At 41.4% G+C, this 12175-nt stretch overlaps 2 protein-coding genes and 1 long non-coding RNA gene across 10 annotated transcripts in view; 1 reads left to right on the top strand and 2 right to left on the bottom strand.

The window, feature by feature from the left end:
- LOC136702112 (uncharacterized) overlaps nucleotides 1-12175 on the top strand; it is a 269541-nt gene that overhangs the window by 39571 nt on the left and 217795 nt on the right. The window lies entirely within an intron of this gene.
- Nucleotides 2257-3237, bottom strand: LOC136702429 (trace amine-associated receptor 13c-like). The gene has a single exon (XM_066677484.1). It carries the CDS (start codon nucleotides 3235-3237, stop codon nucleotides 2257-2259), a length of 981 nt encoding a protein of 326 aa, XP_066533581.1.
- Nucleotides 9281-10298, bottom strand: LOC136702417 (trace amine-associated receptor 13c-like). The gene has a single exon (XM_066677465.1). The coding sequence runs from the start codon at nucleotides 10296-10298 to the stop codon at nucleotides 9318-9320; it is 981 nt and encodes a 326-aa protein (XP_066533562.1). The 3' UTR covers nucleotides 9281-9317.

Below are 12175 nucleotides of genomic sequence, written 5' to 3'. Positions count from 1 at the left end.
ATAGAACATAGATGACAGATCAAAAGTTTAATCTGAGTAATTGTAACTTTTTAAAGGAAAAATATGTTGATTCAAAATTTCACAATGTCAACAAATCCCAAAAAAGTTGGGACAAGTAGCAATAAGGGGCTGGAAAAAGGAAATTGAGCATATGACAAACAGCTGGAAGACCAATTAACACTAATTAGGTTAATTGACAACATGATTGGGTATAAAAAGAGCTTCTCAGAGTGTCAGTGTCTCTCTGAAGCCAAGATGGTAAGAGGATCACCAATTCCACCATTGTTACACAGAAAGATAGTGCAACAATACCAGAATGGTGCTACCCAGCGTAAAATAGCAAAAACTTTTAAATTATCATCATCAACCGTGCATAACATCATCAAAAGATTCAGAGAATTTGGAAAAATTGCTGTGCGTAAGGGTCAAGGCCGTAAAACCCTACTGGATGCTCGTGATCTCCGGGCCCTTAAACGTCACTGCACCTCAAACAGGAATGCCACTGTCAAGGAAATAACAGAATGGGCTCAGGAATATTTCCATAAAGCATTGTCAATGAACACAATCAACCGTGCCATCCGCCGTCGCCAGCTGAAACTCTACAGTGCAAAGAGGAAGCCATTTCTAAGCAAGCTCCACAAGCTCAGACATTTGCACTGGGCCAGGGGTCTTTTAAAATGGAGTGTGGCAAAATGGAAGACTGTTCTGTGGTCAGATGAGTCACGATTTGAAGTTCTTTATGGAACACTGGGGCGCCATGTCATCCGGACCAGAGAGGACAAGGATAACCCAAGTTGTTATCAACGTTCCGTTCAGAAGCCTGCATCACTGATGGTATGGGGTTTGCATGAGTGCTTGTGGTATGGGCAGCTTGCATGTCTGGAAAGGCACCATTAATGCAGAGAACTATGTTCAGGTTCTAGAACAACATATGCTCCCATCTAGATGTCATCTCTTTCAGGGAAGACCCTGTATTTTTAAACAAGATAATGCCAGGCCACATTCTGCAGCAATCACAACATCATGGCTACGTAGGAGAAGGATCCGGGTACGGAAATGGCCAGCCTGCAGTCCAGATCTTTCACCTATAGAGAACATTTGGCGCATCATAAAGAGGAAGGTGTGACAAAGAAGGCCCAAGACGATTGAACAGTTCGAGGCCTGTATTAGACATAAATGGGAGAGCATTCCTATTTCTAAACTTGAGAAACTGGTCACCTCTGTCCCCAGACATCTGTTGAGTGTTGTAAGAAGAAGGGGGGATGCCACACAGCGGTAAAAAATGGCCTTGTACCAACTTTTTTGGGATTTGTTGACGCCATGAAATTTTGAAACAACATATTTTTCCCTTAAAATGATACATTCTCTCAGTTTAAACTTTTGATCTCTGATTTGTGTTCTATTCTGAATAAAATATTAGATGTTGGCACCACCACATGATTGCATTCAGTTTTTATTCACAATTTGTTTAGTGTCCCAACTTTTTTGGAATCCGGTTCGTACTAGTTATGAGCACTGACAAGTTTTTCTTTCTAGGATTGAGCACTGACTAGATTATTGTACTAGTTAGGATACACATTGTTTTAACACTAAGCACTTTGCAAGTCACTCTGGATGACGGTGTCTGCTAAATGCTATTAATGTAAATGTAATGCAGCACCAGAGCCACAGATAAACTGTCAGAGTCATGACAGGGTCAATTTTTTGTTTACCGTGAAGTCAGATCAAAGTGCGGTATAATACTTGTGTAACCCCACAAGGGAGAGCCTGAATAGTGTTAATATTCAACCATTTGGATGCACTCATAATGATGTTCCCTCAACTCCTTTTTTCTTTCTTAACATCAAATCAACACAAGCTGTTGTTTTATAAGGTGAGAAAAAGTCCAAATTATTGCATATGATGATATGAATTTAGGAAGTGAGATTTTCTTTTACTTTTGTGGGTGTGATTTTACAAGATTTCAAAATCTTTTTGCATATCATTTCATTTTCAATACACTTTATTAGTAGTTTTTAGATTAATTGTTTGAAAAAATGTTAAATGGACCAGTCATGTCTAATAATATAAACAAAAGCAGAAAAGTAACAAGGAAACCACCATAGCTTATGCACTTTGATGGTCAATTCTGCTCTTACCTTTGTATGCTCAAAAAAGGGTTGAATGTCAAAACAACATGAAATTGCTGATTATAAGTGATAATCTGCCTGTATTTACCAGAGATTAAGTGTTGCAATAATTGTAACCTATTTCTTATTAAAGAACCTTTATTAGTGAGGAGTGAGTTTTTAATATTTGAAGTGTTAAAACAAGTTTAACACATCTCCTAAACCATGGGTAAAACAAAGCATAAATAATTGGATTAACGGTAGAGTTTAAATGAACAAGGACGAGTATTATTTGAATCAATCCTACACCAACATCAATGACACTGGCTAATAAACTGTGAATAAAATATGGAAGTAAACAAACCAAGAAAACAAACACTACTATCCCAAGAACTTTAGCTGCTTTTCTCTCAGATGTCATTGAGATTTCATTCTTTGAAGTTCCAGTCTGAATATTAAGGTCTCTGATAGCCGTGGCATGTTTCTTGGCAATGACAAAGACTTGAATATACAGTATAATTATAATAGACAATGGGGAAACAAAAATAAACAGTAGGTCAACAAGAGACCAGACTTCATCTACAACAATAAAGCATCTTCCAGGACACATTACTACACGATCAAAATTTCTTTTGAAATAGTGAGCAGCCAAATTATAGGTGAATATTATACTCCAGTTGCATAAAACTACAAAACACATAATGCTTACAGAGACAGCTCTGGTATAGAGAAATGGGTTTGAGAGAGCAATGTACCGGTCAACTGCAATCAGAGCAATATCAAATATGGATGTGCCTGTAACAATATAGGCAGTTAATAAAAAACATATACAAAACACTCTATTAAAGATCCAGCATGATTCAATTAAACCAATTAATATTATTGGGAAAACAACCAAACCAATCAGAAAGTCAGACACAGCCAGAGAGAGGATGAGCATGTTAGTCGGAGTGTGGAGCTGCTTGAAGTGACAGACAGAAATAATAACAAGCAAATTCCCACACACTGTTAACAGAACTACAGCTGCTGCAAATATGTACAAAATCACATACACTGCAGTAGATAGAGATCTCTCTGGACAGTGAAAGTACAGACAGGGATCTGTTTGGTTAATTTCAGTAAGATTCATGGGTTCAGCAGTTAATGTGTTGTAATAGAAATAATTCAGATGCTGGATTCTCCTGCGAGGCAGCAGTAGTCCATCTCCGATAGCAGATGAGTTACTGAATGAACAGGCAGGAGCTGTGATATTTATTTAGTGGATAAGTTGGACTATACCAGAGTCACAGCTTGATACATATTCAGTAAATGGGTGGAGCTGTGAAAAAAAAAGTGTCCATGGACACATTGTCAAATGAGTAGCGTTGCTGCAAAGTTAATTCAGTTGACTTACTGTAAATGTATGTAGTATACACGTTACATACACAGATAATACTTGGGAAAGGTCAAGGGGCAGTTTTGATACATTTTAACCATCAGCTAAATATAATCATGAAACATTTATCAACATTAAATGATTTCCACCACACAAGGGCTTGTGCGTATGTGTGTGGTGGTCAGAATATTCTAACATTCAGTTATTCATTATTTATTGTTTATTCTTTGTTTAACGTGGAGTCAGATCAGAATGTGATATAATACATGTGTAGATATTGCAGAATTCAGAGGTGTCCTGTTGAGCTTGTGAACAATGGAGAAATGTAACCTGTGCATAGTCGTGGCTCTGACCAACGCGCATGGTGTCGCGGCAAACACAGACACAGAAACACACACAAACGGAGTGTGTTCCTGTTTTATTTCCTATAATGTTTTTTATTTATGTGAAACATAAATGACACTGTCCAGCTGCACAGGTTGATAACGTAGTATTTGAGCCTCTGAGCTCTTCCTTGAGTTACTGAATCTTGACACAACCACCGACAAACTTCTGTGGTTCGTGAAACAGTTTGTTGGAGGACACGAGTTGAACGGTTCCAAATATGGTTTGGGAACTGAAACCATTCCTGTTCATTGTTTGTGGAAATGTGCTATCTGTGCATGGGTGGGTGTGTGTAGGTGAGTGGGTGTGTCAACAGTGGACTGATCTGTTTGAAGCTTTAGTTTAAGATCTAATTTTGTAGTTGGTGAGTTATTAAAAATGTACATAAAATATTACACAGAGGCCAGTGTACAGTGCTACATGATAAATAATGTTGTCAAAATGTTTGTTACTGGCAAAGTTGAGCACAGTGGAGTGATTTGTAAGTTTAGTTTGGATATCCACAATTCTAAATAATGATTAAAGTGAATTAACAACAAGAACAGTTAAACAGATATGAATGAGATATGAATACGATTCTAAAATCTCGACAGAAGGCTTTAACATATCTGTTTATTTAGAGCTAGTGAGGATGAATTGGTAATGAAATGTCTCTGCTTTTGTTTTGAAGTCGTTATCTGGTTAGGAAAATAAAAAATAAATTCACATGGGTTTAGTGAAATCTTTGAGGATTTGATTAATGTACATATTGTTCATGCATAATATTTTCTGACAAATATTTTAATATTTAAATTATGACAATGTCGTCATCATCATCATCATCATTTTCTTTTCCGCTTCTCCATTTCAGGGTCGCGGTGGCAACAGGGCGAGCAAAGAAGCCCAGACGTCTCTGTCCCTTGCAGCATCCACCAATTCCTCCTGGGGGATCCCAAGGCGTTCCCAGGACAGCCGGGAGATATAATCCCTCCAGTGTGTCCTGGGTCTACCCCGGGGCCTCCTTCCAGTTGGACGTGCCTGGTATACCTCCAGTGGGAGGCGTCCAGGAGGCATCCTGATCAGATGCCCAAACCACCTCAACTGACTTCTCTCAATGCGAAGGAGCAGCCACTCTACTCCGAGCTCCTCCCTAGTCACTGAGCTCCTCACCTGATCACGGAGAGTACACCCAGCGACCCGTCGGAGAAAGCTCATTTCGGCCGCTTGTATCCGCGATCTTGTTCTTTCGGTCATTACCCAGAGCTCATGACCATAGGTGAGAGTGGGCACGTAGACTGACCGGTAAATTGAGAGCTTTGCTTTATGGCTCAGCTCTCTCTTCACCACAACGGTGCGGTACAGTGACCGCATTACTGCAGACGCTGCACCTATCCTACGGTCAGTCTCACCATCCCTCTTCCCATCACTCGTGAACAAGAACCCGAGATACTTGAAATCCTTCACTTGGGGCAGGTTCTCACCCCTTACCTGAAGGGAGCATGCCATCTGTTTCCGGGAGATAACCATGGCCTCAGACTTGGAGGTGCTGATCCGCATACCAACCGCTTCACCCTGTCCATGAATATCAGGAACAGGAGTGGAGATAAGGCACATCCCTGACGGAGTCCAATGCCCACACTGAACAAGCCTGACTTACTACCAAGGCTGCGAACACAACTCAAACTCTGAGAGTACAAGGACCGTATGGCTCGCCGGAGCGACCCTGGCACCCCATACTCCCGGAGCACCTCTCACAGAATCTCTCGGGGAACACGGTCATATGCCTTCTCCAAATCCACAATGCGTGTGTAGAGTGGAGTAGCAATCTCCCACGCCCCCTCAATCATCTGTGCAAAAGTAAAGAGTTGGTCCATAGTTCCACGGCCAGGACGAAATCCGCATTGTTCCTCCAAAATCCCAGGTTCGGGATTTTGAAAGGAGTTCCTCAAAGTGCTCCTTCCAATGCCCAACAATACGCTCAGTCGAGTTCAGAGTTTCACCATCCTTGCTGAGCACAGCTTGGACAGTGACCCCCTCCCCCTCCTGAGCTGTCGGAGTGTTTTCCAGAACCTCTTTGAGGCCGCCCGGAAGTCATTCTCCATGGCCTCTCCAAACTCCTCCTCGTGCTCTGGATTTTGCTTCAGCAACTGCCACAGCTGCAGCCTTTTTTGCCTGCCGGTACCCATCCACAGAATCGGAAGTTCCCCGAGCTAGCCAATCTCGAAAAGCCTCCTTCTTCCGCTTGACAGCTTCCCCCACCAACGGGTTCTTGGGTTGCCGCCATAACAGGCACCGACAAGCTTTTGACCACAGCTACATGCAGCCGCTTCCACGATGGAGGTCCGGAACAGCCAGGTCTGTCTGGCAGCTTTCCCCGCCATCGGATCCAACTCACCACCAGATGGTGATCGGTTGACAGCTCAGCCCCTCTCTTTACGACATTATGGTAAAACCATAATACGGTCATTATGGACAAACAATGGCTAGCACAGAAGTCCAACAACATCACACCACTCGGGGTTTAGATCAGGCAGTCCGTTCCTCCCAATCACTCCTCTCCAGGTTTCCCAGTCATTGCCAATGTGAGCATTGAAGTCCCCCAGTAAAACAACAGAGTCAGTGCATGGAATCCCCTCTAGAACTCCAGTCACTGCCTCTAAGAAGGCTGAATACTCTGAGCTGCTGTTCGGTGCATACGCACACACAAAAGTCAAAGTTTTCCTCTCTGCAAGCCGGAGCCGCATTGAAGCGACCCTCTAGTTTACTGGGACAAACTCCAGCTGTACAGGCGCCAGCCGGAGACTTGTGAGTATCCCCACACCCGCCCGGTGCCTCTCACCCTGTGCAACTCTGAGTAGGAGAGAGACCAACCCCTATCGAGGAGTTTGGTTCCAGAGCCTATACTGTGTGTAGAGGTGAGCCCAACTATATCTAGCTGGTATCTCTCAACCTTATGCACCAGCTCTGGCTCTTTCCCCCCAGTGAGGTTATGTTCCACGTACCAAGAACCAGTTTCCGCTGACAAGTTCCATGACGCCAGGGGCCCCCTCGCCCCCGCTCTGTGCCCGATGGGCATTGCACCACACCCCTACTCTGGATCTTGCGGGTGGTGAGCCTACATGATCCTCCCAAGTTGCCATTTCGGGCTGAGCCCGGCCGGGTTACGTGGGCTGCCCAGCCACCAGGCGCTCGCTGTCGGACACTACCCCCAGGCCTGGCTCCAGGGGTAGGTCCCGGTAACCCTTTCCCGGGCAGGGTACACTGAATTTTAATGGGTGTACTCATAGGAATGCTTTTGGATCATGTTTGTCTGGATCTTCACTTCAGATCTGTTCGCCATGGGACAGCTAACAGCTCCCGACGACATAGCCCTGGAGGTCATGAGACCACACAAGCCCTTCCGCCACAACAAGGCCCTGATCCAGGAAGGGTATGACAATGTTAATATTAAAAATATTTGGCATATCTACTCTACATCCGTCAATATAGAAAAATATATTGCAATACATTTTTTGTCAGTTTGACCCAGGCTTACTTTGTGCTCTTTTCTACAGTCATTAGTCTAGCTCTTGTTGTGGCATCATTATGGTATTGTTTTTTTTTTTTTCCTCTCTCAAGAAAAACTGTCCTTAATTCCGTCTTTGAGGAACACAAATACAGACGTATTCAAGATATTCTGGAGGGGCAGAGGGCGCTTAAAGTCTATAAACTTTAATTGTGGAAGGCTTATGTTTTAAATCAACTGGTTTCCACCCCACAAGGGAGAGGCTGAGTGGTAATATTCAACTGTTTGGCTGCACTTATGATATTCACTCAAATCTCTTCATACTTCTTAACATCAAATCAACACAAGCTGTTGTTTTATAATCTGAGACCAAGTCCCAATTATTGCACATGATGATATGAAGTTAGTCAGTGACATTTGGCTTTTTTAATTTTATGGATGTTATTTTACAAGATTTTGAAATCCTTTTGCATCATTTCATTTTCAGTGCAAATTCTATTACATTTTTCATTTTATTAGGTATTAGATTAAAAGTTTCAAAGAATATCAAATGGACCAGACATGTCTAATAAAATAAACAGTAACAGAAAGGTAACAAGGAACTAACCAGATCTTATGTAGTTTGAAGATCCTTTCCGCTTTTACCTTGGCATGCTCAAAAAAAGATTTGAATGTCAAAACAGCATGAAATTGTCTGATCTGAAGAACTGAAGGCATCAGTGAATATCTACCTGTATTTACCAGAGATTAATAGTTGTGATAATTGTAAACTATTTTAATTAAAGAATCTTTATAAATCAAGAATGTGTTTTTAATATTTGAAGTGTTAAAACTAGTTTAACACATCATCTAAACCATGGGTAAAACAAAGCATAAATAATTGGATTAACAGTAGAGTTTAAATGAACAAGGACGAGTATTATTTAAATCAATCCTGCACCTGACTCTGCTTGATAAATTGTAAATAATTTACTCTTTGGAATAAACAGCATTTGTATAGCACATTGGAGATTAGAACTGTAATTTTTGCCTTATTTGGAGTTGTTCTGTTGGGCGGTATTCTCAGCTCTCTTGCTTGTCTTATAGATTTTTTTATTATGTAGAATAGTTTTTTTTTTATTGTCCTGCACGCATAAATATGTTTTAATGGGAGCACTTATTTGCAGAATTTACCAAATATCTCAGCCACACTTTAGAAAGTACTGCCTCTCAGTGATGGACCAGAGTGATTCAGGTTGTTGCGGTGTCTCTTTAGAGTGTACTATCATGTACAACGTGCTTGAGTTACATGCTCAGGCAGGTTTAGCAATCACACTAGAAGTTTAATGGCTGTGATTGCACTAGTCGAATGAACTGGACTGTGGGTGTCTGACATGTTTGGGCACAGTGCATATTGTGTAGTGTGAGTACACACTTAGATATGAGCGTCTCTCATATTTTCCTAGTAAGTGTGCTTTTGTTATGAAGAATATCTCAGTGTTATATTTATGAAGGACAGTTTATCTTGTTTTTGGAGAAATATAGGTTTTTTTTTAATAATATGATGTATTTGTACACCCAGGTGTAGTATTTGCTCAGATGCCTTGCACCAACCACTGACAAAACTTCCAAATTCAGTCTTTTATGACAGGAACTTAGTCACTAATATTTGTCTTGTCATTACTCTGAGGAAACCATATAATAGGATTTTACTTCTTCCAGAATGCATTTTCAATTATGCATAGAGTTTTTAAGAGAATTAGAATTTTATTAATCAGTGCACACAATATCAAATGGAGTAGAAATATTTGGAGCTTATGTATTTGATGTTTCTGGTTATACCTCAGCATTCCATGAAAACATTTGAATGTTAGAGTGTGTAGCTTGGTCAAAAATAATGTAAACATCTGAAGAAATAAGAAATGATTATCTGGAAGTATTTAAGAGAGTTTCCTGGTTGTAATAACTGTAAAAACAAATTAATTAGCTAAAGAACCTTTATTAGTGAAGAATGTTTATTTAATATTTGAAGATTTAAAACAAGTTTAACACATCTCCTAAACCATGGGTAAAACAAAGCATAAATAATTGGGTTAATGGTAGAGTTTAAATAAACAATGAGTAATATAATTTGAAACAATCCTACACCAACCTCAATGACTCTGCCTAATAAACTGTAAATAAAATATGGAAGTAAACAAACCAAGAAAACAGACACTACTATCCCAAGAACTTTAGCTGCTTTTCTCTCAGATTTCATTGAGGTTTCATTCTTTGAAGTTCCAGTCTGAATATTAAGGTCTCTGATAGCAGTGGCATGTTTCTTAGCAATGACAAAGACTTGAATATACAGTATAATTATAATAGACAATGGGGAAACAAAAATAAACAGTAGGTCAACAACAGACCAGACCTCATCTGTGAAGAGGAAGCATCTTCCAGGACATATTACTATACGATCAAAATTTCTATTGAAATAACGAACTCCTAAATTATAGGTGAAAATTATACACCAGTTACTTAAAATTACAAAACACATAATGCTTACAGAGACAGCTCTGGTATAGAGAAATGGGTTTGAGAGAGCAATGTACCGGTCAACTGCAATCAGAGCAATATCCAAAATGGATGTGCCTGCAACAATATAGGCAGTTAATAAAAAAAATATACAAAATACTTTGTTGAAAATCCAGCATGATTCAATCACACTAACTAATGATACTGGAAACACAAACACACCAATCAGAAAGTCAGAAACAGCCAGAGAGAGGATGAGCATGTTAGTTGGAGTGTGGAGCTGCTTGAAGTGACAAACAGAAATAATAACAAGCAAATTCCCACACACTGTTAACAGAACTACAGCTGCTGCAAATATGTACAAAATCACATACACTGCAGTAGATACAGATCTCTCTGGACAGTGAAAGTACAGACAGGGATCTGTTTGGTTAAAGTCAGTGAAATTCATGGGTTCAGCAGTTAGTGTGTTGTAAATAGAACAAATACAGATCTTGGATTCTCCTCAGAGGCAGCAGTAGTCAATCTCTTAGAGCAGAAGAGTTACTGAGTGAACAGGCAGCAGTTCTGATATTTATTTACAGGAGAAGCTGAAATATTTCAGAGTCACAGATTGATACATATTCAGTAAATGGGTGGAGCTGTGGGAAAGCATCAGTGTCCATGGATACAATACATGAGGTAATACAGGAAATTGTGTTTGTCAAATGTCTAGCTTTGTTGAAAACTTAACTCAGTTGACATACACAGACATACACAGATAATATTTGCTAAAGGTCAAGGGGCAGTTTTGCACAATGCTTTTCTGTCAACTTTATCTCATATTATCTCATAATTACAAGTTATTTCGAGATACGTCTCATAATTATGAGATATGTGGTTTTATCACATCTCATAATAACGAGATGCTTATATAATAATAACAAAATACTGAGGATTTTTTAAAATCATGTTGCAGCAATACTGTTCTATATAAAAGAGTGTAAATATATTCCTCTTTTGAAAACACCAGTTCTCACAGTCAATATTGTGTTTATTTGTGCTGTAGCCATCACAAAATGTCGTTCTGTGAATTACTCCAGAGAACACAGTGGTGCAGCTTTCTATACATTTGCACACTGCTAACACCATCATTCATCCATCCATTTTTCACCGCTTATCTGGGTCCGGGTCGCGGGGGAAGCAGTCAGAGTAAAGAAACCCAGACTTCCCTCTCCCCAGCCACTGCTTCCAGCTCCTCCGGGGGTATACCGAGGTGTTCCCAGGCCAGTCGAGACATGTAGTCTCTCCAGTGTGTTCTTGGTCTGCCCCAGGGCCTCCACCCCGTTGGACATGCCCAGAACACCTCACCAGGAAGGCGTGCAAGTGGCATCCGGACCAGATGCCTGAACCACCTCAACTGGCTCTTCTCGACATGGAGGAGCAGCGGCTCCACGCCAAGTCTCTCCCGGATGTCCGAGCCCCTAACCCTGTGTCTAAGGGAGAGTCCAGACACCCTGCGGAGAAAACTCAGTTCAGCCGCTTGTACCCGCGATCTCGTTCTTTCGGTCATTACCCAAAGCTCGTGACCATAGTTGAGGGTTGGGACATAGATTGAACGGTAAATCGAGAGTTTTGCTTTTCTGCTCAGCTCTCTCTTCACCAAAACGGACCGGTACAGAGCCCGCATTACTGTTGACGCTGTGCCAATCCGCCTGTCAATCTCTAGCTCCATCTTTCCCTCACTCATGAACAAGACCCCGAGGTATTTAAACTCCTCCACTTGAGGCAGGATCTCACTTCCAACCTGGAGAGAGCCCTCCACCCTTTTGACTGAGTACCATGGACACGGACCTGCAGGTGCTGATCCTCATCCCTACCGCATCACACTCGGCTGCAAACTGGTCCTTGAAGTCCTGGCTTGATGAACAACAAAACCACATCATCCGGAAAAAGCAGACATGGGATCCTGAGACCACCAAACCGGACACCTTCCGCCACTTGGCTACGCCGAGAAATTCTGTCCATAAAAATTATGAACAGAACCAATGACAATGGGCAGCCCTGATGGAGTCCAAGTCCGAATGGAAACCAGTCGGACTTACTGCCAGCCATATGAACCAGACTCCTGCTCTGTTTATACAGGGACTGGATGGCTCGTAGCAAAGAGCCCAGTACCCCATACACCCAGAGCACCCTACAGAATATCCAGAGGAACATGGTCGAATGCCTTCTCCAGATCCACAAAACACATGTAGATTGGTTGAGCAAATTCCCACGCATCCTCCAGGATCCTAGCGAGGGTAAAGATCTGGTCCTCTGTTCCAAGACCGGGGCGGAATCCGCATT

The sequence above is a fragment of the Hoplias malabaricus genome, chromosome 7, assembly GCF_029633855.1.
Source record: "Hoplias malabaricus isolate fHopMal1 chromosome 7, fHopMal1.hap1, whole genome shotgun sequence".
Classification (NCBI taxonomy): Eukaryota; Metazoa; Chordata; class Actinopteri; order Characiformes; family Erythrinidae; genus Hoplias; species Hoplias malabaricus.
Note: the sequence above shows the minus strand (reverse complement) of the source record. Positions and strands in the feature narration are given on the sequence as shown.